The sequence below is a fragment of the Caretta caretta genome, chromosome 8 (assembly GCF_965140235.1).
Source record: "Caretta caretta isolate rCarCar2 chromosome 8, rCarCar1.hap1, whole genome shotgun sequence".
Taxonomy (NCBI): domain Eukaryota; kingdom Metazoa; phylum Chordata; order Testudines; family Cheloniidae; genus Caretta; species Caretta caretta.
The window spans coordinates 7,265,470-7,292,956 of NC_134213.1; the positions used below are offsets into that span (position 1 = coordinate 7,265,470).

Here is a 27,487-nt window from a genome sequence, read left to right on the forward strand (position 1 = left end):
ATGAGTCAGCTGCTGGCGTGGGCAGTGGATTTTCTAAACATCCCCTCATATCCTGAGAAAGGGGGGAAAATGGAAAGCGGGGGGAGGTTTGAACAAACTACAGGGAGAAAGGCCAGAACTGAAAGCAGACAGAGAGAGCTTGAGCTGAGCCCATTCTTGTTTCCTCAAGTCCAAGGAGGAAAGGCAGGGTGCTTGTCTCCGCTTTTGTTTTGCTTTGAGCTGGGCAGAGCTCAGGTCCAGGCCCTCCCCCGGCACCCCCCCCCCCCCTCCCAGCTCTCAGTGAAACTCCCCCTTGGAGCTCGATTCCTTTTCGTTTGTTTTGAATCGAAAGTTTTGGAAAAGGCTCCAGCTGGCAGGGGGCGGGGGCAGGAAGGGAAGAAGTTTTAAAGACGGCTCCAGCCTTTTGCCTATTGGACCAAAGCCTCTCCCCCCAAGTTCTGTGTTTTTTTCCAGTTGTATTTTTCCCCACCGGCTGCCGGGCTGTTTCTCCGCAGCGCGGCGCGGCACGGCGGGGCCCCCCAGGCGCACGGCCCGCGGCGATGCTCTAGGCTCCGCTGGGATGCGCTAGGGGCAAAGCCAGGGCGCCTCGAGGGGAGCGGGCCCCCCCTGCGGCGCGCAGAGCGGCCGGGAGCTGCGAGGAACGGAGCCGCTGGGGCGGGCGGCGGGCCGGGGCCGGGACGCTGCCCAGGAGGGCGAGCGGGAGAAGAGGAGGAGGGAGAGGAAGCGCTCGCGGCTGGAGGCTGGGGAGCGAGCCCCGCGCACGGTAAGCTGCGCGCCCGGGAGAGCTCCGCGGCGCTGCGCTGCGCTGCGCTCTGGGGCTGGAAATCCCGCCGGGCGAGGCGGGCAGCGGGGCTGGGCTCACGCCCGCTTTGCCAAGGGGCCGCGCTCAGCCCCGCGGCCGGGAGCCGCTTTCGGCTGGCGGGGAAGGGGGAGGAAGGGACCCCGCTGCCCAGCCTGGAAGCGAGTGAACTCCAGCCAGCCCGGGCAGCTGGATTCGCACCTGGCCCTCGCTCCGGGTCCTAAGATGTGCTGCCAAGCGCCCAGCTGCCAGGGAAAGGCCGGGGGGCTGCAGGGCGGGGCAGCATCCCGCCCGGACGGCCGGGGAAGCGAGCTCGGCGCTGCTTTAAAGCGCGGCTGCTTCCCCTGCAGAGCCCGCTGGTGGTGCCCCGGGCGGGAGCAGCAATCAGAGCTGCAGGGACGCGCAGCCCGCACGTCTGAGCGCAGGGGGCAGGTCTGAAGTGGGGCAGTTAGTTCCGAGAGAGCTGGGGAAGCCAGGGGGTTCCTGCCTTGCTGCTCGGTCCTTGCAAACCCCAGTCGCCCCTGGACAGTCTTATGTTCTTCGCATCGTTTTGCCCCTGCCCAGGAAGAGCCCTTTGCTATTGTAGGGCAGGGACTGGGCCCTGGGAGAACAAGGCTCTGGATGCTGGAGTAATGTCTAGGTAGATTGGATTAGCAGGACAGACCGATTCAGATCCTGGGGGCCTTGGGTCACTCTGGGCACTGCTGGTGACAGGGCAAGGTCAGCCTTCCCCAGGGCGCGTCCATCTACTGGCAGGGCTACAAATCTGGCTGTTTTATCCAAGGGCAGCGTGGCCTCCGGGGCTCAGGGCTTGGTTCCCACTGGCACGGCTGCAAATCTGGCTGGTTTATCCAAGGGCAGCGCGGCCTCAGGGGCTCAGGGCTTGGTTCCCCCATGAGCCTTGTGCGCAGCCCACACTGACCCGGGATGGCAGCAAAAGCAGAGGGAGCAATCGCAAAGGTTAGCGTGGTTGGCTGCTGAGCCGCATCTCTCCAGGACTGGGTCATGGAAAGGTAACCACAATGCTGAGAAATTCCTCTGCAGCAGGACAGGAGGGCTCAGGAGATGGGCAGTGGCCTTTCACCTTCTGGGCATTTATTTTGCATCTCTCCCAGCAGGGTGGCTGCTTAGCACGCTCTGGGGCGGGAGCTGGGGTCTTAGTCCAGTTCTTACTGGAGATAGGCGCTCAGGTCACACAGAGCACCACCACCACCAGTCACATGCTTGCTGGTAGTCTGAGCTGAGAGGCCGGAGTCTGAATGGGCCCCCGAGACTGAATTACCATCAACTGAAGTCACATTGATGGGGCACAGTGGGAGGAAGCCTGTAGCCCCTTGGCCATCCTCTGGTACTCTAAAGCAGGGATGTCACCCTGGTTCTACAGAGAGGGCCGAGTTCTGTTTTTAAGTGTGAGCTTTGGTCAATGGCCACAAAATTCAGTCTAGTCTAGCCTGGCTCTACAACGGAGCACCACGCATCTCAGTGATGGAAGGGGGGGCCCTTCCAGAGTAATGGCAAGTTTTAGGCCTTGCTTCATGGAAAGCTGTGAAGCACCAGCTCCAGTCCCCCCCCCCCCTCCCCCATTTCAATGGGAGTCGGGCACTTACTTCAGCGAGAGAGGGCCAGGAGGCTGAGATGTTCTGACAGTGAGATTGTGAAGCAGGCAGGGCTTCCTGAATGAATAGCAAGCCCTTGGGTGCAGCTGATGGGAAGGTGGCCACATTTACTCTGTATCCTCACATCAGAGGGTTATTAATGCTGGCTGGGACTTTCCGAGGGCTATGAGGGCTGGACAACATGGAACAGGCCATGGCGTGGGATGGAGCGTCCATCGCAACCTGCAGCCATTTGAGGTTATTAGCCAAGAGAATTAGTGCTTCCTGCAGGGCAGAAATCCCTGGGCAGGGACAGCCAGGCCTCTGACAGCGCTGAGATGAGGGTCTGCCGGTTATCAGCCCAGCAGCACGGATGGGGAGCATTTTCTTTGAGCCCAATCCTACAGCCCTTACTCAGGTGAGTGGGCTTCACTCACACAAGTAATTTTACTGATTCCAACAGGAAACCCCTAGACTGGACGGGGTTGGGGGGGGCTCGTGAGGTGGTGACTGTCTCAGGCCCATGGTGCAGGGTGGTGTTTGGTTCTTACCTGCTGTACTTGAGCATTGCAGGCTCCACTCTGCCCTGAGCTACCCCTCCAGGGGTAAGTGGAAGAGCGGGAGTCCGCTGCTGTGAGCTGGACCAAATCCTGGCCCCATTTGTTGGCTTCCATGGAGTAATGGCATGTCCCCGAGTCCGCCTGAAGGCTGGGATTGTTCTGGCTTTGTCAACGTCATGCCAGGGAAGGCCTCTGGGAGTTTGTTTGTTTTGTTTGAAGAAAGGGGACGAAATCCCAAGGAGGATGTTTGAGGGGATTGTATAAACCGCGTATTGTTTCCCCGAGAGCTGGAACCACTCCAGAAAGCTCCTTCTGCTCGGCTTGGCAAACAGGACATAATGAAGCTGGTTTTGGCTGCTATTCCCCACCCCCCAAATGCCTAATTAGGCTCCCTGAACCAAACACCCCTCTGGCCCCCTCAGCTTCCAATCCCCCCAGCAGGGACTGTCCGGGTCTGGAGCTGCAGTGTCTTTCTGGAACCCAGCAATATATTGAACTTGATCATTATTATTTTCATTGTGCTAGCACTGTGAGGCCCCCAGTAAGATCCAGGCCCCATTGTACTCATGTGACATATACACCCAGCAGGAGACAGGAGAGCTCCCCCCAAAGAGCTCCCAGCCTAAGCATACCAAGAAGGTTTTAGTATCCCCATTTTACAGATGCAGAACTGAGGCCCAGAGAGTCAGTGAGTTGCCTGAGGTCGGAGAGGAAGCCTGTGGCAGAGGTGGAAATTGACCCCAGATCTCTCCTGGGCCTCGATCCAACACTTCAGCGACAGGAGCAAATTGCACCTTGCAGTGCTGTGCTGCATGGTGTGTGTTGAGAGCCCCCAGTGCCCGGCGAAGGGGGCAGTAACTGGAAGAGGAAGGACAAGGGGCAGATGGGTGCGGAGAGAGAGGAAGTGCTGAGGTCGGGGTGGAGCTTCGCCCTCTGAAAGATGCACAGAGGCTGCCAGTCCATTGCCCCTCCCTGCAGTACAGAGGTAATGTCCCACTCACAGGGTGCTGCTCCTCCCCCACTGCGCAGAGTGCTCCCTGCTGGCTGGGCACTGCCCTCCTTCCCAGGGGGCTATAGAAAGGTCAGAGATCAGTAAGAATGAGGATAGTTGCATAAGGAGTCAGCAGATTGTCATTGAAAAGGCCAGTGCACCGGCAAGTCCCCATAAGAAATGAGGCCTGCAGGCAACTAAAATTCAGCGCGGGGTGATGTAAATGACATATGTCCCTCTGGGGTGTTTGCTCTCCTATGTCTGTCGTGTACCCAATTGCCATGGCATACGCCCGCCTCCGAGCATCACATCTGCCTACACCCATCACGCCAGGTCTCCTACATCCCTAGCTGCGCCCACCTCTCCCCAGCACGAGAGTACCCATTATTGTGCCCTTGGACAAAACCTGGAATGGGGGGTGGGGATGGGAACAGGAACAAAGCCCTGCTTGGAGGGTGTGCGGATGGGTAAGTGCAATGGCGCATTGTACCTGTATTTTGGGAGCAGAGACAGGCCTGGATCAAAAACCTGGTTCCCAAGGCATCTGGTTCCAACACCTCATGGAACAGATGGACTTTTATCCTGCCCAGAAGGGGGTTTATCCCTTACTAGCGACACTCGGTAGCCAGAGAGCTGGCAGACAACCTAAGCCAGCTGATCGATTCTGCAGGCCTGTCTCCTGCCGCTGTGCCCTGCGCGTTGGGTTCTCTGCCTTCATATTCTTGGCCTGTCCAGCACTTTAAGGGGCTGTGACTGAAATCTTAATGTTACCGAGACACAGTAATTGGCACCAATTAAATTGCTACATTCATGTTTGAATTGCTTTAACTGGCGAGACACACTGTCTTATTTATACAAAAAATATGTTTGCTTGTGGGTTTCTCTGAACTGGGGCCAGGAGAAAATACACCATCGCAAGCCATTTTCCCTGAAGGCGCATTCACCCCTTGCGAATTGGAAGTCACTTCAGTTTCAATTTATGTGCCTGGAAACCGGTTGCAGAATAGAAGCCCCACTTGTTTTAGGGGGTTGGGAGCTTCCACCACCTTTCAGAGCTCCCCCATTCCCCTTGCACACAGCTGCCAAGCTTTTCTCCTCCAGCCTGGGAGCTTTTCAAGAGAACATGGATGTGGCTTTATTTAGGAAGGAGAATTCCTCCAGGCCTAGGAACGCATATTGATCATTCTCAAAGCTGTGTCTGGCGGGTTGAGAAGAGAAGGTAGATTTGGGGAGCTGGCTGCAGCCGGACTCTCCCAGGAACGCATGGAAATCCAGCTCAGATTAGTGTCCTCCCAAAGCCATTGGCCGCTGTTCAGGGCAGGGCCTGTTTGCACAGCACCTAGAGCAATGGGACCCTGATCCTGACTGAGGCCCCAGGGCACTAGAGTGGTGGGATGAGAAGAATGGAATGCCAGGGTCTCAGCTCCCTTGCCCCTGTACGGGGACACTGAAAGAAGAGGAAACATTTCCAGGTTATAAAGGACAGGCTCCCCAGCCCCCCGCATCCACGAAGGGTTGCGGCTCCAGTGACTTAGGTCTCCATCACGTCTGCTGGAGCCATGAAACTAAAGATCTAGAGGATCGATGCTCCAGTGGTTGGGCTCCCCGCCCCGCTCTCCTGTGCTGCTGGGGAGTGGGTCAAAAGCTTTGCTTGGAGCACTCCCACCTCCTGCAGCCAAGAGTGGAGATCAGTGAGTGTTGGGACATCACCAGCTACCTCTAGTGCCCCTAACACACTGGGATCCTAGTGGAAGTGCCTATCATTTCTCACGGGTGGGCACCCCTTGCTTGCTGCCACTCCTGCTGCCCTTCAGGCTGAGCTTGGCGTTGGCAGGACTGGGGTCACATTGGTGAGATAATCTCTTCGACTTCTTCGAGGCCTTTCTGAGGGTGCCCCCAGCAAGCAGGGGTGGATCGTGTCCATGGGGGGGGAGGACCTGTGAGAGCAGCTGCATAACCCTCCTGGCAGATGCACCCAGGGTCGTTCTCTGCCGCTCTTTGTCTGTCCCCTCTCGCTCTCCTGTTTGCCTGGTAGGCGCCCCTTCAAAATGTTATGATTGTAAGAAGGGGTGGGGCGCCCCTTCAAAATGTTATGATTGTAAGAAGGGGTGGGGGGGCCTCCACAGCTCCGCGCAGCTGTATCGCAAGGGTCTGACCTCAGCTTCCTGCTGAGCCGGCAGGAGGTTTGCTGCTTGGCATTTTGCAAGAGAGCAGGAATCTTTGCGTGCGGCTGTGGCTGTCAGACTGCCAGGCCTGGAATGAGGAGGCCTTGGCTCTCCTTCCCCTTTTCCGATCTGTGGCTTTCGGATCCCAGAAAGACAGCGAGGCTTAAGGAGTATGCAGCTCCCCAGGAGCGGTGCGAGCATCAGGGGTTGATGGGGATGGAGCTGCTGACAAGCTAATTGTTTCAGGGGCTTGGGGAGCTCTGGCTCCGGGCCAGGTGGTCAGCAGAGTTACGCAGGGGATGAAACTGACCCCGGTCTCTTGTGTGAAGCTGTGGGAAGTTTTTGACCCACCAGCTACTCAGTGAGCAAAACCCTCCTCTTCCATCCTGTGAGTGCAATGCTCCAGTCTGACCGTGGGCGTCCCAGAAGGTCGAGTCACCAGTTCCTCATGGGATTCTCCTCTCCCCTCCAGCTGCCCCCCGTCCAAACATGCATGTTCCCCTTAGGGGCTGCCCGTCCCCTGCCACCCTTACATCCATTTTGCTTTCCCATCTTCTCCAAGGCAGCGACTAGAGCTGAAGGGAACAATTCCCGCCCCCCACCCCCCCACTGGTCCAATCGGCAGGAAATCTCATCCCCACTGGTTTCGGAGCAGATGTTCCGAGGCACAAATGCCTCCAACGGTATCACTTCGTGTGTCTATGGCACTTCCCATTAGAGCTCTCGGAGTGCTCACAGCACGAATGGATGAGGCCTCACTGCATCCCCACTTATTTTTCCACATAGCGGCACCAAGGCACGGAGAGATCAAGGGTCCACAGTCTCACACTTGTTCCCGGGCCTGACTTGTGTGTGCACCCCTCTCCCCCCAGTACAGCTGCACCAGTGAGGGGTGTTTGCACACCCTCTCCTGACACACCTGTGTCAGACTTCTGCACGCACGTCGATGTTGCATTATGCTTTTGAGAGGGTGGGCAGAAGCCACATGCTCACGGTCACACAGGGAGTGAGTGGCAGAGCAGGGCCAGTGCCCAGATCTCCTGAGTCCCACTGAGTGCTTTAACCACAAGACCATCCACTCCCATCCCTTGCCTGTAGCATTTAGCCCTGCACCTCCTACCCTGTGTTATTTTTTTCTCTGGGCACCACCAATCAGTGTGTCAGCTACACTGCGTAGCTCAGCGAGGGCCCTCAGCACCATACCTGGTATTCATCTTCTGTTCCGTTCCGCTCCCTCCTTTCTTGTCACTCTCTAATCTGCTGATCACTGCTACGCCTCTGATCGTAGGGTCTACCCTGCACCCCAGTGATGTCCCATGAGTATCTCTGCCTACCTCTTTGCACTGAGACATACTATTATCGTTAATTATTTGTATTACAATAGCACCTACTGGCCCTAGTATGTCGAGCACTGCACGGACACAGAGTGAGGGGCAGTCCTTGTCCCCAGAGAGCTTACAAGAGAAGCAAAACACTTCGGGTCAGCAGCTGTCCTAATGGTCTCTGTTTGTACAGTGCCCAGCACCGTGGGCTCGCCCGTTACTGGGGCTTCTAGGTTCTAGTGCAATGCAAATTCTAAAGAGTGGGAGGAAAAAGAGGGGCACAGAGAGGGGAAGTGACCTGACCTAAGTCACTGGTAGAACCAGGAACAGCACCCGGGTCTCCTGGTTCTGGTGTCCTAGCCACTTAGCCATGCTACAGGAGAAGGAGAGCGGGAAGGGGTCGTGTTCCACTGATTGCACCTCCCCCTAGGTTCCCTTCCTGGCTGCAGCCTCTGCAATCACAAGAAGCTGCCCTGATCACACTTCCACAAGCAGGCAAAGTGCCCCCGAAGCCCTTTCCAAGAGATTCCTCCCCGACCTCAAATCTGGAGAGCAGCTTAATCCTGGGCAGAAGGACAAGAAGCTCCATAACTAAGCAGTTAAGCCTGGGTCCTTCGCAGATGGTGGAGAATAGAAGATCAAACGCCTTCGTTGGAGCTGTTTCATCTCTGTGCCTGGCTAGTACTGTGTTTTCAAATTAGAGGCAGATTCATCTTCCTTGGTTCCCTTGGCTGTGCTGGGAAAATGCCCTGGTAGCTGCTCACTGCATTATGTGGGTTTCACTTTTGGGGCTCAGAGATGTCTCTGTCCCTGGGCTTTGAGGAGCTCCCTGGTTCCATTCAGCGGGGGGTGTTGAAAACTCAGAGAGGAACGTAAGGGGAAGGGGAATATTTTTTCTTTCTCCCTCTCCTCTTTGGCATCATCTCCCGCTACATCCCCCAGGCCCTCTCTGTTTATAATTAGTAAATAACTTGCAGCCAGTCAGTACATGGATGGCTCTCCGGATCCCACCCTGACTTAAACTTTGCCACAATGGCCATGCTGAAAGGACAGCATCCGAGCAGCTGAAGGAAAGACTCCTACGCACCAGGAGCATGGGTTTTTTCCTCTTGTATTCCTTAGTATGGCATTTCCCTTTAATTACTGCAGGAGGATAGATCACAGCTTCCTGCAAGCCACAGAATTATTTGACAGCAAGAAAACATCTGTCTGCCTCTCTAAAGCCAGCCAACTGCACAGTCAGAGTAACAGAGACAGCATCCCACCTTTGTTCCAGCCTTACTCACCACTTCAATCTGATACCCAGTGTCTCCTAGCTCCTTTTTCACAATGGAGTGGATGTAGTGAAGACTGCACTGAGATAAGATGTGCAAAGGGTGTGGGGGGGGAGACAAGCAAGGAGATGAAAGGATGGCTGCTCTGAGCCCTGATAACAGGTCACTTTCTCTGGCATGAAGCTTTGTGGGTCTCTCTGGCTTGTCTCCCGGTTGGGAGAGTTCAGCGCTGGCCTTAGCACACAGGGATGGGCCTGCAAAGCTGTTTCTCACAGATCCCTCCCACCCCAAATTACAGCTGACTCCTGTTCTCTCCCATCACACCACAGGTGCCAACTTTTGTTGGTGCCGGTGGGTGCTCGCGCCCCCGCCCCCACCCTGTCCCTTGCCCTGACTCCGCCCCCTCTCTGCCCCTATTGGACCCCTTCCCAAATCCCCACCCCCACCCCGCCTCTTCCCCGAGCACACTGCATTCCTCCTCCTCCTTCTCCCTCCCTCCCAGAGCTTGCCGTGTGAAACAGCTGTTTCGCGGCGCAAGCATTGAGAGGGACAGGGGAGAAGCAGGACGCAGCGGCATGCTCAGGGGAGGAGGCAGAGGTGAGCTGGGGCGGGGGGCAGGGATCTGCTGGTTTTTCCCCGTGGGTGTTCCAGCTCTGGAGCACCCATGGAGTCAGCACCTATGCATCGCACCTCTATATACCTAAGTGGAACAGACTCATTGTATCTAAGAAGTGCATGGAGGAGTGGAAGAGGATCTTTGAGCTACTCCTAGCCTCCGGCTGTGAGGGAGCTGGAGCCCAGCAGCTTGTGCTGTGGCCAGTGTTAATCACCAGCATTGTAGGGATGTTTGCAAGGACCAATTACCTAAATAAGCCCAAGGTCTGGAGGCTGCTGGGCTCCCACTCAGTGGAGCAGTTTTGCACTTTCTGGTTTATTTCATAGTTATTGTTTTGCAAACACTAATTAACCAGCACAGATTTTCTATGAAGTTGTCAGGACCAGGTGTGGGTGGCCAGGCCTAGTGGCCAGGTGCAGCAGCCAGTGACCAGGATCTGTGCCAAGGATCAGAGTCAGGCACCAAGCAGGACTGGAGCAAGGCTGAGAACAAGACAGGCTCAGGAATAGTCACAACTGCAGGCATAAACTGCTGCTGATCTTAAAAGCAGGCCTGCCTGCTCCCCTCAGCCAATCAGGCAGACCAGCAGCAACCCAGCTGAGCTCATTAAACTTCCTGAAGGCTGGGCTGGCTAGTCCTTAGGCTCAGCTGAAGGCACTCCATCCTGATGATGGCAGGCAAATGTTCTTATCCCCATGGAGGGAGCTGGGGAAAAGAGATGGAGTGACTTGACTAAGGCCAGAGAGGGACTCGATGTCAGAGCTGGGGTTAGAATGCCCCAGCCTCATACTTCATTCAGTGCTATTGAGCTGTTCCTCCTTTCCATTACGTGGAAGCAGATATTTTTGCATCTATCTTTAGTATAGGCCTGATTGTGGCTTTAAGCCATCGGCTGCAATGAAAGAGGACAAACAGGGTCAGCACAGAGAGTCCCTGACAGAACTCCGGCCGAGTTACCACAAACCATCAGGAGCAGGAACTCCAACCACCATTGACAGGGTGCTGCCTGCATCCCCTTGCCCGCCTCCCTCCTGCCGCCTCAGCCTAGCTGGCTGGGGTACAGTAGGGCAGCAGGGCTATTGGCCCCATCCCCACCTCACTTCTCCTCATGTCCTTTGGAGAGGCTAGTTCTTCTGCTGTCACAAGCCTAGCATGGACTCCCCACCCATGTCTGGCTGGCCCAGGCAGGGGCACAAGCAGTGGGTGGGAAGGTTCCTTGTGGGCCCTCCCCCAAACCCTCTTGTGCACAGGCAGGGGGCCCTGGGTGGGTTGAAAACTGGTGAGGAAGACAGGAGGGGCCTGATGTCTCCATCGGTTTTGTATTGGAATTGAGTGACACCCGGGATAGCCAGGGCCTGATTTCTTCTAGCCAACTACGGGAGGTGGCTAGCGCACTGCTCTTTGGCCTTGGGAGCTCTGCTTATAAATCCTCATTTAGGTCACCAGTGAAGCAGGATTTCATGGCCTTCGTCAAGTCCCCGTGTAGATGTCAGCCCAAAGCACAGCACCACCATCCAAACTGGCCGCGCGCCTCAGGATTTGGCTGTCACTGTGCAGAAGACGACCGAGCTTGGAACGAGTGGAAGAGGCAGGCATCATCCATCAGTCGTGAGCAATGGCAGAGCTATGTCCCACATCCGCTTTGCTCTAGGTGTCCTGTGTGTGCCGCTCCTCTTCCGAACTGTTCCAGCCCTCGTTTCCCAGTCTTTGTCCCCGGCCCATCCCCAACCCCTCCTCCTACCTGACAGGCAAACGCTTTCCCCACAGGCAGTCCCACATGCCCTTGCACTCAGGAATAGCCTTGCACCTTCTGGGACCTGTTCTTTATTCTGAAGGCGGAGATGGAAGAAGCATGCGCGGCTGAGTGGGTGATGAATGTCGACCCTCCGGGACTGGGGGATTATTTATAACACTGGCTCCTCTCCAAACAGATGTTTCCTTTTATTCTGAATTTATCCAAAAAAGGTCGTTCCTTTCCTACTTCTCCCGGGGGCCTGATGGAGAGTGGGGCAATGGGCAGGGCACGACCTGATCCCAAACGCCGCACAGGTGATGCAGTGAGCTTCCTTGAATGGACACGTGTCCACACAGGCGTGTGATCACATGTAGCTATGTTCATGCACATACACAGCGAGCCACGCACTGAAACACCCTGCTCTCTCTCTCCCGCACACACACGTTGCAGGCATGCCAACACAGCTTGCACACTCAAGCAAGGACAGGCATGGTAGTCACACACACACACAATACATCGGCAAATGCATCCACGCCAGCTCATTGTGAGCCTCCGGCCAACCTCTGAGCCAGCCCGTTTTTTGTTACTCTAAATAGCTGACAGCAGAAATGCTGAGTCACACAACCAGGGTTACACATGGCACAGAGAGGAACTCAACATCATTTCAAGCCTCCTCCCCCTCTATTTTTGGGTTGTCTCCCTCATCTTGGGCCTTTGTCAGAGGCTGTCAGGCCGATGAGCCAGCTTTGTGCACTGGGAGAGTTGTGTTTTGGCAGGAGTGGGGGGGGGGCCAGGACTGAGTTACTGCGAGACATGCATGGACACCTTGAGAGAGAGCACAAGAGGCAGCTGGGTCCTGCATCCTGAAGGTTGACCTGGTGTATTTTGGTGCTCATGAAAGTGAGGCCTTGATAGTAACAAGGCTAGACCCAGGCTAAATATGAGCCTGATCCAAAGGTGATTGAAGTCAATGGGAGGCTCTCCACAGACGGCAGTGGGCCTGGGATCGGGCCCTCTATGGGCTGGCTTCCCAACCCATTGCCACTGTTAAATCCTTCCACTCTCATGCTGCTCGTAGTGCAGTAATGTCTCTTCTGAGCTTTCTTTTGTTCCCGTGGTATAGAGAAAGGGCTGCTATTTTAAACCCCAGATAGTTTTATTCCTGGGCTAATTGCCATGGTTTTTCCTTTGCATTTGCATTGATTGTCTGTAGGGCTCCCCAGCCTGTTTAGACTGGAAATCTCTGTACAATAAACCAGTAAAAACCAGTAAAATCAATTATTAGAAAGAGATGAATTGGGCATTCAGGAAACTAAAGGCCTGATGTCACTGACATGTGGTGCTGGAAATGACCATGTCAGCTCCCATCACACTGCTCTACCTCGCTCCTGATTACCCACCCTCATTCTGATCCAATTCTGACCCGCTTCTAGATGTCCAAGGCCACTGAAGTCATTTCACAGGGGACTCAAGCCGTGACTAAGATGAGCCCTCCAGCTGTGAAAGGCTAGTTTATGCATCCAATATGCCTCCTAGCCTTTCTAATGTCTGTGACATTCTGGGGCCAGATCTTCACCTGGTGTCAATTGGCGTAACTCCATGGTAAATCAATACAGAGCCATTGTCTTCAATGGAGCTACATAAGTTTACGTCGACTGAGGATCTGCCGCTGGGTATTTAACTCAAGGGTAAAATTTACTAGGACCAGAGTGGCGATCCTTCCAGTACAATATTAGCACGTGGAGCTGTACGTTGGATGGATTATGTTCATCCGTAGCATAACTTCATTGACTGCCGTGAAGTCACTCAAAGAATGGATTTGGCCCTAAATTTTTACAGAAAAGGTTCATTTTTGGTATCTAAAGTCAGGCACCAACATCCATCCCTGGGCTCTGAAATTAAAGGCACCTGGTTCAGACTTCAGTGGGCTCTGAAAAGCAGGCTGCATTCATTGAGCTGCCTAAATATGGATCTAACAAACATTAGGCACTGACGTGTGAAGATTTCGGCCCTCAAGTTTTGACCCCCTTTATGCTAGCTTTAATGTCTGATCAGGGCACATTGTGAAAGTCACGTGTATGTATGGGGCACCACCGGAAAGGAATTTGGAAGGGGCGCCTGTTTATAATATGAATCTGTCTCTGAGCCTAATCATCTGTTCATTGTGGGCAGATCAAGGAGCGCTGGAAAACCCACTGAGAGGAGTCCCTTTTTGTAGAGGAGGCAGGGTAGCTTAGCAGATAGCACGCTGGTGTGGGTGTCAAGGGACCTGCCTTCTACTCCCAGCACCGCTACTGATCCGCTGGGTGACTTGGCTGCATCTGTGAAATGGGGATAATTCTACTGACTTCCTTTGTACAGCGCTCTGAGATCTGCTGCAGAACATAGCTGTACAAGAGCTGGATGTTACTATTGTAGCTGTGGGGTTTTCAATTAGGAGGGTTGTTAGAGGAAAGGCTTGCAACATCCTGCTGACTTCAACAGGGAAAGAGCTAGACTGGCATGTACTAGGTAACCACGCAGGGCCTGATTCTCATCATTCATACCTGTGCAAAGTGGGCCCAAAACTACCTGAGCAGAATGGCAGCAAGTTATACCCACTTTGCACTGGTGCAAATGCTTACACAGGCTGTAAGCAGTGGCGAATCAGACCCAGTCTAAATGTCCTAGACTGGAGCCAGGAAACTACATTTCAGCATGCGTGTATGTACCATGCATCCCTTGGGACTTTCCCCCGGCCCCCTGGCTTGGTTTCAGATTTCATACCTCTGTGTTTTATCATCAGTTGTTTATGGGCTTGGAAAGACAGTCTCTCCACATGTGTGCGCCTCCTAATTCCAGCCATGTGCTGGGAAAAGGCTCTCTGATGATAATCTGGCCTGTGAGTAAATGCAGTGTCATGGGAGCCTCTGGACCCCAGAGAAGGGATGTTGCAATTGAGGACAGTTCCAGCCAAAAAACACTCTGGTTTATTTAGATTAAAGGGTGGGAAAGAACTGGAGTCATGGAGGCGGGGTCGTGGTGGAGGAGACAAGGCAGATGAGGAGACTCATTGCAAAGACATGGTGATCAAAGTTTTTAGAACTCACCTTGCCCTGTTTGAGGAAGAACAGTGGGTCCCCAAAAGTGAGAACCCCTAGAGCCCCAGTGGGCAAAGCCTGGCAGGGGAAAGTCCCCGGTGTGGATGAATGGAGCCAGTACACACCGATCATGGGATCCATATGATGATTTTCATTGCACGTGGGCACCTATGATCTCACTTACTGACTCAGATATAGTGAAACAAAGCAAAAATAAAGTCTGTTTACTTTCAGCTAATTTACAACAGTTGTACTTTGCCTGCTTGGCAGAATTTTGGGTCCAGCAAAGCATTGTGGGAGATCCTGGAATCGCAGACAGGCTGGGACCTCATAAAAAAGAGCTAGAAATAGAAAACGAGAGGAAGAGAAGTGGCTTCGCTTTAGTGCCTGAGGCCTGGCTTCTCCCCACTTCTCTGCTCATTTCTTTGCCTTAGTTCTGCAGACAGTAAATATCAGATATCAAAAACCCCAATGGTTTGGGGCCTGGTTCTGCGGTCCTTATTCCAACAAAACACACCTGATTAACCCCCTCTTTATCTGTCACTGTCTCCTGTGGCAGGTTAGCCTGAGGAAGCAGGGGATGGTTTGCGCCCAGCAGAGGGAATTGGGATTGAAAGAGGAAGATAACAAAAGAGAGGGATGGGGCGACCCTTTGCCAGATGGCCTGGACTGCCTTTGCGGAAGTGTGATGGCATGGGTTCTAGCTATGGATGGACTCTAGCTATGGATGGATTCTAGCTATATTTGCTGAGAGATTGCCATGCATTCTGATTTTGGTGGGACAGGAAGAGTTTAATGGTTGGGTCAGAGTTCACCATCCTGGCCGGTGGCATGCAAGGTTCTCATTGTCTTCCTCGGCCCAGCATGGCAGCACCCGTTGTCCTATGCTGCTATCTGTGCACAAGTGGCCTTCCTTTTCTTCAGCGCATTAGCCACTCTCACTATCAACCTGCCGGATTTGCATGATGGTTTTCCAGTTTATTTGTATTTTTGGGAGCCCTACAAGATCATCTCATCCGCCCCTCTCCGCCCCACCCCCATTGCATCCCAAAGGCCCTCCCTATGGGTTTCATATATGCCACTCCAAACATCAGCTGGAGGGGGTGGTCACTCACCAGAATATGAGGTGTTCACTCCCCTACCCCTATCCCCCAGAGTTCAAGGGTGCTGCTTCCAGAACACCCCCTTCCCAGTAGAGTGAACTTGGGACTCCACTTAGGTTCCCATGTGGCTCTAGCCCTCATGGGGTGTGGGGAAAAGGTGGAAAACATGACCTGAGTGCAACCTAAAGCAGGACTGGTGCTATCGGGCGTGCAAAGGGGACGTTTGCCCCCGCCAAAACTACCTTCACGAGGCCCCAGATTATTGTCAGAAAGGCCAAAATAGGTCCAAAGTTTTCCAGTGTGAAGCAGTGAAGCAGCAGCAGCAGATTGGGCTGTCTTCCCCCTTTGCTATAAGTCACAGCAAAATACTGACACAGTGGCCAAATATTACCTTTTTAAGTCTTGCAATCCAAGATTTTCCAGGGGTCTCACAAGCCTGGAAGGTTAGTTAGTTGTTTTGCAAATAGAGACCTCCAGGGGCACCAAAATACCCACTCCCCCAACAAGGGGACCCCAGGACCAGCTGTGCCCTAAAGGCTCAGACACCAGAAGCTAGAACCCAAGAGAGCCCTACATTTACTTTAAGCCAATCTCTTGATTTTGAGGCTGGGGGGGCAGACTCGTGATTTGCAAATGCTGGGAGTGGGCAGTACTGTGTGTGGTGCTTACTTCATTCATGTTGGCAAGAGCTGTGAGATCATGGATGCTGGAGACAGGGGGAGCCAAAGGGCCATTGCCACCCCACCTTTTAAATGGGGGGTCATGCACCCCTCTTTAGAGAACCTGAGCTCGGCAGGGCACAATCAGAGAAAAGATCATCTACCCAGGCGCGTCTGAGTCCCTGCCCTTGTGCCTGAGCCAGCCTGGCATGAAGGGCTCTCCTAGGGCATCCTGGCACTGCTCTCCTGTTAGCTTCCTACAGGCCTCCGCTCTTTGCACAGCCCTGGTGAGCTCCGGGGAGCAGCTGCGATCAGGCTGCATAAGGGCTCAACTGAGGCCTGGTTCTGATGGCAGCCAGTGTATGGCCATGCTCTGAGCATCGCAAGCTCCAGGCCTCTTGGCTGCATTTGCCTTCGCGAGCCAAGCTGGACACACGGCGTCTGTGACGCTGCCCTGTTTGGAAGGCAGGCTGCATGCCTCGGAAGAGGCTGCTGGAGCGTGTGGGTGGGTGCGCAAGCAGGGCTGCTGCTCCTTGTGGGTGTGCCCAGAGTGTGGGGGAGGGGGAGAGCTTAATTCCTCATCAGGAAACAAGTTGAGAAACCTGAGACTAAACCCAGGGGACTGTCTGCCTGGTGCCACACTGCTGGCTGATACCTGGCCCCCCAACTTTTGCAGTCTCCCCTGTGCCCACGTGTGAGATGCTTCGCCGGAAGCTGTCGCCCTGTACAACAAGCACTAAGGACTAGCGTTCAGAGCAGACAGGCTACACGCTAGGGAAGTCAGCATAATTTCTCATCCTGTTACTCGTTACATGAAGAGAACTTCGGTGACAGTCATACCAGAGCCCTCACAGCGTCCCTTCAGTATCAGTAAAGGGGTCTTTGGCTTAATAACATCTTTGTGCAAGATCACTGCCCAGAAGGGGTGGAAATGTCATGAATCAGTGTGATCCAGTACTAGCCTGATAACGCTCCTCCATGTGATGTTGCAACGTGGTCAGAGACGGATAACAGGGGCACGTGCATCTCCAAGTAAAGGCAGGATGTTTTCCCCAGACAGAGGATGTACCAGTTACTACCATTAAACTGAGCGAGGAATTAGACCTGACCTAGTTCCCATCGCAGGACTTCCAAAGCAAGTTTGTTGCCCTAGAAGACGTGACTTTGGCAGACTATCATTTGCCAGAGGGCGGTTGAGAAGCCACAGCTGCAACCCGCCCCTGCAGACAGGAAGCAAGGGGAGAACCAGTCCCCTGAGCGCTGAGAAACAGCATGCTCCAGCAGATGGGACCCAAGCTTGGGATTCAAGAGAGGTGGGGGTCTATTTCCAGCTCAGTCGGTGACCTGGGGCACGTCATGTCACCTCTGTTTGCCCTCCATCCTTTGGCTGCCTTGCCTAGTTAGGTAGTCAGGTCTCCAAAGCCTGGACCCTGTTCCTGCAGAGCTTAGCACAGAGGGCTCCCGGTCTTGGTTGGGGACTGTAAAATTAACAATCAATCCAAAGAAGAGTGGTCAAAGGAGCTCTTTTTATTCCATCACCGCATGCCGTGCTCTGAAAAGCAGCGACCTAGGGCCAGGGCTGTGATAACATTTAACAACTGCGCCGTGCTTGCCCAGCGCCTCCCCGCCCCGTGCTTGGCTCTAGCCAGAGTTCTCAGACCTTCCTTTCCATGGGCTTGTAAACTGGAAAACTCCAGCGCTGCCCCTGTCCTCTATCTCATCCTGCAGTCATGAATCCAGCTGGCTTGCTGTGCAGAATATTCCCACTGATCAAAAGGAGCGACCCCTGCCTTGTGTTTGCTGACTGCAGAGGCATATGTGTGCAGCATCCAGGAGGGCCTGATGGGATTAGAGATGAGATAAAATATGACAATCAGGGCATGGTACAGATGTATAGAAGAAGGTTGGTTTGTTTCCTGGTCCCATTTTGTCTACATCCCCAACGCCTGGATTTAGTTCAGGGGTCCCGGTTCGGGCCCTTCTCAGCGTAGCGGGAGGCGGGGTTTTGGAACTAAGCACCGAGGCAAGAAGCGAATCTGGAGGCGTTGGGACACTTTCAGTGCTGGCCTACGGGACCGTAGCAGCAGCAGCTGACAATGTGCCTTTCGGTGAGCAAAGGGCCTGCGTTTCCAGTCCAGCCTGGGCTGGGTCCCAGAACCGAGTGACCTCCCGTCTCCTCTCCCAGCCAAATTCCTCTTTTAGAATAATAAACAGTTCAGCTCAGAAAACCTCCCCTGACAGGCTGCTAACGATTTTCCTTCGCACAGCCCTCTGGGGCAGAGATGGGGCAGGGAGGCCGGGCAGCACTGGCGTGGCCAGAGCCACATCTATCTCCCGTGGCAGGGGGAGGCCTCTGCCAGCGTTTAGAGAGCTCCAGTCCGGCTGGTTTGAATCCCACCCTGTCGCAGTTGGGTGCTGGGATGAGGGAGGGGAGGAAGGCTACTTGCTGTAAAGTCGCGGGGAAGCACGCGAGGAGTCCGGTGCCCTGCTTAGCAAGGAGAGCCGAGTCGGGGGAGGGGAGAAGCGAAAGCTGTGTCCTAGCCCTGGACCAAGGCAGCAGATTCCCCCCACTCTCTCGTCCCTCCTGCTCCCGGTTGATGCGCAGAGCCATGCCCCGGGGTGGGAGGCCGCAGCGGTTCATTCCAGGGGCACCGGTGGCAGTGAAATTTCCAAAGAAGCCCCCTGGAGCAGAGTCACTAGGTGGAGAGTTGTCTGTCTGGCGCCGGGAGAGGTGGACAACAGCCTTTCAGCTGCTCCAGGCCGGGGCAAGAGGGTGCAAAGGTTGGGTTCTCACCCACAGCTGGAGGGCAGAAGGGATATGAAACCTCATGCACCAGGGCTTCAGGCAATCGCCCTCTGTTCGGAGCCAGGATGAGAGATTCATGGGGAGCAATTACCACACGTCTGCCTACTGAGTGGGGAGGCCTGTACCTTACTTCGGAACATCTGGTGCTGGCCTGGGCCTGGGCTGGGCTCAGACCTCAGGTCTGAGCTAGTCCGGCAATTCCTTTATATCTGCCTTCTGGTTTCTGAGCATTTGCAGCCTTTTCATACAGTCATAGAGTTCAGGGCCAGAAGGGGCCACCAGACTATAGTCTCACCTCCTGTATAACACAGGCCACTAAATTTACCCCACCACCCCTGTACGAAGCCCAGTAACCTAGATTAGACGGAAGTGTTACAGCCCTCCAGACACTGAACTAGTGTGCCCGGATCAGAGAACAGACTTTTCTCTGCAACCATCAGGGCTAGAGTCTTGTTGGTGTTTCAATGAAAGCCGAGGGTCTCACCCTTATTCCAGGAGATGAGCTAGGAGGAAAAGAGCAAATATCACAAGAGTCGCAATATGACTGCCAGAGCTGGCAGTCCTCCACGTCACCACAACGCCCACTTCCTGAGACATTTTCCCATCTCCAGATGCAAAAGTCTGGGGCTGATTATTTGGGTTAAGTTTGAGGAGGTCAAACCTGACAACATTTGATGGGATCCATGTGTCATGGAGCCTTTGTGTGTGTGTGTGTGTGTGTGTGAGAGAGAGAGAGACCTTTGTGACAGCAAGATGAATAAGGATAATAAAATACACTCTGTCCTCCAGAAAGACGCCATGTAAATAAAAACCAAACACACTCCCTCAATGACAGTGTCTCCTCCTCTCTTCTTTCCATCCTCGAGGCCAAGGAGAACATGCCAGCTGTGTAGTGAAGCAACTGGAGAAGATATTAAGCATTTCCTGTAAGATGGGAAGAGTCTGTGTACGCCTCTCGCCCTGCCAGAGCGGATAAACAAAGGCGAGGTCGATGCAGTCGGTGAGATGTCACCATCTGTACGCTGTACGGGGAGCATCTCCAATGGAAATGCCTTCTCGCAGACAGCAGTTTTATTAAAACCCGCTATGAAGGCAGCCAGAGGCACGAGAAAGGAGTATGCTGACAGCGCTGTCCTGACTGCTCTTTGGGCAAATGTTACCGGTGTTGTTTCAGTGTTGAACTGTGTTCTAACTGAGGCCCAGTTCCCAACACCCTTCCAGGGAGGACGTAGCTGGTGGATTCACCCGTGGTCAGGCCTGGGTCTGGTAGTGTTCACTTTTTTCATGAGTGACTTGGATAATGTAGTGGAGCGTATGCTTCTAAAGCAGCATTTCTCAAATGTGGCCACCAGGAGTTTTTTCTTGTGGCCACAGCCTCCTGAGCAGTTATATGGGCGGAGGGGAGCAAAGCATTCACCCCTTCCCCGGGAACACCAGTAAGGGTTGGGCCCTGCCTCCCGCTGGAGCCATAAACACCAGAGGAGCAGGCAGCCAGTGTAAGTTCCCTCCTTTCCCAGGGGCAGTGGGGCTCAGACTTCTGGCTTCAGCTCTGGGGCGTTGGGCAGCAGTCTCTGGCCATGGGGCTTTAGGTTCCAGCCACAGGGCTTGGGTTCCATTCTCCGGCCATGGGGTTTTGGGCTCTCACCCCCGCCCCCCATCACCCATGGCCCCAGCTGCCTTCCCCAGCCCTCCGTTGCCCTTGGCCCCCACTGCCTCCCTACCCACCTCTCCATTCAGAGCTTAATTTTTCCCCCAGCTTGCCAGAGCTGAGTAAGTCTGCTGTGAAAAGCGGTATTAACAAATCTACAAATATCCGTTTTCAAGGGAGCAGACTTACTAGCTAGCAAGTCTTAAAAAAAAAACAGCAATCAAAAACCTCCAAAAGAAACAACAACAACAAAAGAGAAGAACGTGCAAAGCACCTTATTTCGTTTCTATTCTGTTTAGGTCCTGTAAAGAATAGAGACAACTGTACATTATTTTTATTATTGAGTCTGAAAAAAACTCTACATAAATAAATTACAATGACTTGGATGTGGAAACGTGCATATTTATTTGTTTTTCCTAAAGTTAATTAAGTATTTTAGGAAAAATTGTCAGCGTGTCCACCAGCCAGAGGCCGTGCTCTGAGGCCACCAAAAAATGTCTTGTGAGAACCCAAATTTGTGAAGCCACCATGCTGGGAGAGGCTGCAAGCACTTTGGAGGACAGGATTAGGACCTTGATACACGGGAGAATGGTTCTGAAATCAACAATGTTAATTCAGTGAAGACAAGTGCGAAGTTCTGCCCTTGGGATGTGGCACAATCAAATGCACAGTTACAACCTGGCGAATAGCTGGCTAGGGGATAGTACTGCAGAAAAGGAGGTGGGGGTTATGGTGGATCACCAGTTGAATATGAGCCTGCAATGTGATGCAGCGGCAAAAAAGGCCAATTATCATTCTGGAATGTATAAACAGGAGTGTGGTACGGAAGACATGGGGGATCATTGTCCCATTCTGCTCGGCACTGGGGAGGCCTCAACTGGAGGACTGTGTCCCATTCCGGGCGCCACACATTAGGAAAGATGTGGACAAATTGGAGAGAGTCCATTGAAGAGCAACAAAAATGATAAAAGGCTTAGAAAACCTGACATATGAGGAAAGGTTAAAAACCCTGGGCCTGTTTAGCCCTGGGAGGGGAGGGGGCTCCTGATAACAGTCTTCAAATATGCTAAGGGCTGTTATAACGTGGACAGTGATCAGTTATTCTCCATGTCCACTGAAGGTAGGATCAGAAGTAATGAGCTTAATTTGCAGCAAGGGAGATTTTGGTTAGCTATTAGGAAAAACGTCCTAACTCTAAGGATAGATAAGAACTGAAATAAGTTACCATGGGAGGTTGTGGAATCCCTGTCATTGGAGGTTTTTCAGAATGGGTTAGACAAACACGTGTCAGGGATGCTCTAGGTTTACTTGCTCCTGCCTCAGCGCAGGGGGCTGGACTAGATGACCTCTCAAGGTCCCTTCCAACCCTACACTTCTAGGTCAAGTAGCAAGTAGTACCTTACGCCATGAGTGACCCCCATTGCAATCAAAGGGAATACTCATGGAGTAAAGTACTACTCAGCATGAGGGATGAGGATCAAAGTCGGGCCCCAGGTGAGGTTAATAGTGATAGTTTTTAGATCTTCTTTGAATCAAGACTGGATGTCTTTCTAAAAGAACTGCCGTAGCGCAAACAGAAGTTATGGGTTCAGTGCATAGATTGGGACCTGTAAAATACAGGAGGTCAGACTAGGTGATCATAATAGTCCCTTCTGGTCTTAGAATCTGAGTAATACACCTTGTTGAAGGTGGATTGTGGAACAAAACCAATTGTTTGTTTTAGCCTTTACTGCACAGTTAAGAAATATAAAGCTGGCTAGCTAGCGATCTCTCTATCCCCTCTCTGCTGCAGGATTAGGGCAAGATTCTTGGAGGACTTGACTTGTGATGTTACATAAGTTTGCAGCCTAAGCAACATCTCACTCCTCTTCTCCACAGAGGTGTGTATACCAGCAAAATAAAACCCAGACGACTCGGGCTCTAGGGTTTGGGCGGTGGGGCTGTTTCATTGCTATATAGATTTCAGGCTGGAGAGCTCTGGGCACTCCCAGCCCACAGGGTCCTAGGGCCTGGGCCCCAGCTTGAGCCTGGAAGTCTACACAGCAATGAAATAGCCCCACAGCCCAAGCTGTCTGCATGGGCCGGATGTGGGTTTTTCTTTGCTGTGTAGACATACCCTAAGTGAACTGACTCTCTCTCTCTCTGGGAAATATACCTCTGAAGAAGCAGGAAAGAAAGAAAAATAAAGCTTTGGGGAAAGTTGCTGAATAAGTCAGCAACCTGGCAGGATTTGCTGGTAAATCAGTTATTTTCAAGCCAAAGCGAGAGAAAAACAAAAGCAGTGGATGACTGCACGTCATTTCAAAACCATTTCCCTCTAACGCCAAGCAGACACAGGCACAACCATAGGGACAAGATGCAACATATCGGTGCGGCACCTAGCGCCAGAGGTGGCAACGTTTTGCATGCCACAACTACCACGTTATTTCTTTAGATACGGACCTGACAAAGAGACTCCGGACCGGGTTCACGCTGTTAATGACCTCACAAGCAGAGAGCTGCCTTTGCATTTGTCTCTTCATTAGCTCCAGATCCACCATTCCCCAGTGCTTTGCGAGGTGGGCAGTAGCACCGCTGAAAGATGGTCCAGCCCATTACAGTGATCAGGCGCAACTGTGAAGTTCAGATCTGGGTCTGAGCTTTCTCAAAGTTCAGAGGTGTGCAGGCCCACCTCTTGCTAATCCATCAGGTAGCTGTACCGAGGAGGTGGCTTGCCGTTGGGAATGGGGTTCCATGCTCCGTGTTACTGCCCGTTTTGGATTCAGTGGCTGTGCAGGGTGAGATGGTCTACGTCGGCTCCTCCCTGTCACAGGGAGTTGTGGACAGTTTTCCCACCAGGGCTTTTAGTGGGGAACCTTGTACTGTGTCTGAGAGCAGGAGGAAGGGTTTGGTCAGACTCCTGGGTATTTTGAACCATGGCACAGTGCAGCGGTTCTCAAACTTTAGCAGCCCAAGGACCCCCACTTTGATTTAAAAGTTTTCGGGGACCCCCTACACCGCCCCTTAACTGAGGCCCCACCCCTGCCCCACCCCGTCTCCGAGCCCCCACCCCCATTCACTCCATCGCCCCTTCCTCTGTTGCTTGCTTTCCCCCAGCCTCACTCACTTTCACCAGGCTGGGGCAGGGTGTTGGGATGCAGGAGGTGGGTGTGGGCTCTGGCTAGGGGTGCAGGCTCTGAAGTGGGGTCAGGATGAGGGGTTTGGGGTGTGGGAGGGGACTCTGGGCTAGGGCAGGGGGTTGGGGTGCAGGGTGGGTGAAGGCTCTGGCTAGGGGTGTGGGCTCTGGGCTGGGGCCAGGGATGAGGGGTTTGGGGTGCAGGAGGGGGCTCCAGACTGGGGTTGGGGGTGGGGGGTGGGGGAAACTCAGGATTTTAACCAAGTGAAAATGTGTGTGGTAAGGTCTGCTTTCCTCCGAAACTTTCAATATTTTGCAAGAAAACCCAAACCACCCAAAATTTATTCGTTTTTTCAACAAAAAGTTAGATTTTTCAGGAGTAAAAGATCCCAGGGTCCACCTTTCTCCCCAACCCTTGACCAAGGGGAGAAGAGAATAAGGAAAGGAGGAAGAGAGAGCAGGGCTCTGCGGCTGGTCCAGTTCAAAGGACTGAGATTTCAAACAAACAATGAGCAAGACGTGACACATTTCACTGAAACACTCAGCAAAATCCCTGCTCACAAGAGACGCTTTAGAGTTGGCCTCTATGTGACTCCAGAATGAGGGAAACTAGGTAGGCCTGCTAAGAGTGAGAGACAGAGAGAAGCTCACGTTGGACCATGGCCTGAGATGACCAGTGGCCTCAGAAGACTGGAGGGAAACATGACACTCCTGGCATGCTGGCAGCCAGCAAGGGATGCCCTGACACAGCCCCTGTTCAGTTTTCTCCTGGTGGTTTCACTGCCAAGGCCCTGCCTGTGTGTTTGGAAGAGTCACCTAGACCGCCCTAGGGATAGGATCCAGAAGAGGGGAGTCAACAGCCAAAGGGATGTCCGAATAACAAAGATGGGTCCTTTTGCCTGGTGTATTCACCTGCGGCCTGATAGGTCTCAAGAGGGGTCTGGGAGCAGATGGTGGGGTTAGGGCCCTCAGCGAGGGGACTTGAGAAGGGGAGTAAACTCCACAAGCCTGGACCGTCATCATCCTCAAACAAGCCAAGTGCCTTGGAAACATGAAATAAAAAGGTCCTGCTCCCTGCAGACACCTGGGGGCTGCACTGAGCTGGTCTGGGGGCTGAGAAGGGACGGGTAACAGTATAGTTAGGGAGATGGGGGCTGACCTAGGAGTCCTTTCTGGTGTCATTGCACTAATTGTGGGTTGCCTTGGACAGGATGCGGCCTGCAGTGCAGCTGAACCCCACCATGCTCCTTCCAGCTCTGAAGATGTTCCTCCTCTTCCTCGCAGGTGAGCGTATGGCTGGGCATGAGGGTGATTCTTTGCTGACGGATGATTTCTCCAAGGACGTTTCCCGCTTTGGGGACAGAATGATTAGGGCGATGGGGGGCAGTGGGGCTGAGATGAACACACACACCTGTGCACCCACAGTCCCATGCATAGACATCCACACACACACACTCACACACACACAGGCAGACAAACACCCACACCAGCATTCATATTTAAAGGGCTAGTGTCACACATTTCTGGTCCAAATCAGGGCCCAATTTCCTTTTCCTACATGGCTTTGATGCATGTGAGATGAGTCGAGAGGAGGATTCCAGTGGCTACACGCGTGTCTCTCACGCAGCCTTGTGGGGAGAGCTGCAAAGTGCAGCCGAGGTGCTCTGCCAACCTAGGGATGAACAGTTCTTAGAAGCTGAGTCAGGACTCAGCTGCCATCGCTAGCAGGGGATGAGGCAGGTATCCCCACATTCATTTGCTCCAGGCTCCCCGGCTCACTGAATCTCCCCTCCCAGGTAACATGCACAATAGTGCAAAAACTCGGCTTCAAAAATTGTTCTCTCTCTCTTCACTGCTCTGGGCCAGGGAGGTGCGTGTAGCTCAGCAAGGGACCCCACCTCAGCTGCACCCCGCCTGCCAATGGGAGCGCAATGCTTTAGGAGCCCTGGTGGCAGGGCGCTGAGTGGAATACTGTGTGCGCCCTCCAATTCCAGCTTGCTTCTTCTGCCAGGAACAGGTGTGTAGGGGCAAGTCTGAGCAAAGAGGGCAGCTAGGAAGCCGTCAGCAAGGAAGAGCTGACAGGGAGTGGCACAGGAAACAATTCAGGAAGAAGTTGCCTTCTGTATTGCTTCTAAAGGATTTCCTGGAAAGTTTATTTTTGCTCCCCCCCCTTTTTTTTTTTTTGTTAAACAACATGGTCCAACCTCATCCATGTCTCTTCCCACACTGCCCCATGGGAACAGAGCTGATGGGGAGGGAGCTCCCTAGCGGTCGACCTGTCACATCTAATGCAGGACCCTTCCGGGCCTTCAGAATATGCATCTGGGGCCCTCAGTGAGGAGGGAGTGAGGTGAACTTGCATCAGGGCCAGGGTCATTTCTGTGACACGTGCACTGTTGGCTGTAAACACAGCTCTTGGACTCAGCATTTCTGGGGCAAATAAACCAGAGCAAGGGGATTCATAGGAAGCACAGCTATTAGCAGGCTGTGAGGGGCACTTGGGTGCCCCCTGGCCAGATTCTCACAGCACTGTCCACCCCAAAAGTTCCCTTCCACGATCCCGAGGGCAGGTGTAAAGGCATCACGCCGCAAGATGGTGAATTTGGCTCAGTGCACAAACTTTTAGCGTCCAAGTTTTCAAAGGCTGGCACCTGACTCACACCTGGACAGTTTGCACACTCACCATCTGTGCCATCCCATCCCAAATGTTCACATGAAAACTGAGCTCTACAGTCCCTTGGGGTGCACTGTTACCTCATACATGTGGGGGGTGGTCATTTAGGTACAGCGCAACACTGGGAGTCGGGAGGACCTGGGTTCTATTCATGCTGGGCCTCAGTTTTCCCATCTGTAAATGGGGGTAATAAAACTTATCTACCGCCTAGTGTTGCTGAGAGGCTAAATGCATCAAAGAGTGCAATGAGCTTTAAGATCCCCAGAGAGAAGTATTCATTCGGATGGTCTGGTTATTGCTGATGGCAGGTATGACAGGTGTGGGGGCTCCATCCAAAACGTGAATGGCTTGGGGGGGCGGGCTCCGAAGGATTTTGACACACACTCTCAATCAAATGAACGGGAGTTGTGTGTCTAAATCCCCTGGTCGGTTCTGAAAACCCCAGGCCGGGTGGCAGCGGCAAGAGTCCATGTGTATTAAGAGCTGCGGTGAAGCCGGCAAAGGGAGCACCCGTGTTGCTGTATGGATCTCAGCCTATGGTGGCAACAGTTAGCTCCAAGTCCGTAGCGATGGAGCCGTGAGGTCATTCCTGAACGCCACAATGGGTTACTTACCCTCTCAAACCAAATGCTCCTGCTCTGGTTCTGATCCAGCCCCCACTGAGCTCAGTGGCTCCATTGCCCCACTCTGGTTTACTCTCTACGCTCTCTCCTAGGTTTGCCAGCTGCGGTGTCTGGAAGCAGCAAGCTGCACATTTCACCCAGCAACCCCGAAGTCATCCTCAGTCTCTTGAGCAACTTCTCACTGACATGCTCGGGGGAGGCCGAGGTGGTCTGGGAACGGGACACGCAGCCCATAGCCGCGTCGCCAGAGTGGAGAGACGGCACCTTCTCCAGCACGTTCACACTCTGGAACGTGACAGGCCTTGACACGGGGGAGTACGTCTGCACCTACAACCAATCCCAGAACCAGAAGCACGCGGAGAGACAGGCCGTCTATGTCTTTGTGCCAGGTAGGGGACAGAGCACCCCCATCCCCTCTCTGTGTGCATCTCTGGGGGATGGAGGCCAGTGGAAGGATGGGGCTGAATTTGAAGATGGTAGAGGGGGGTTCTTCTGCTCTGCAGTAGGGCTGCGGGGGACGACAGGACCTAAGAGAATGAGCGACATACGTGAGAGGCTGGAGTCGCCTATCTGCATCTGCATCGAAGTGCCCCTGCAGCCCCCCACCCCCAGCGCAGGGGCCTGGTGCAGACCGGGAGAAGTATAGGTCCCCAGGTGGGAGAGGATCATTGGAAAGAAAAAGTGAGTGAAACTCACGTCTTGGAGAACAAGGCACGCAGCCC

General features: G+C 53.5%; 1 protein-coding gene across 2 annotated transcripts in view; it reads left to right on the forward strand.

Moving 5' to 3' along the window:
- Positions 1 to 326: 326 nt before the first annotated feature.
- PDGFRB (platelet derived growth factor receptor beta) overlaps positions 327 to 27,487 on the forward strand; it is a 62,534-nt gene continuing 35,373 nt past the window's right edge. For both annotated transcript variants that reach the window (XR_007357910.2, XM_048859753.2), the window contains exons 1-3: positions 327 to 763; positions 24,679 to 24,752; positions 26,858 to 27,154. Coding sequence is in view for 1 of the 2 variants with exons in the window: in XM_048859753.2 (XP_048715710.2) it covers positions 24,680 to 24,752; positions 26,858 to 27,154 (370 nt within the window). In the remaining variant the exon portion in view is untranslated. The remainder of the gene's footprint in view (positions 764 to 24,678; positions 24,753 to 26,857; positions 27,155 to 27,487) is intronic.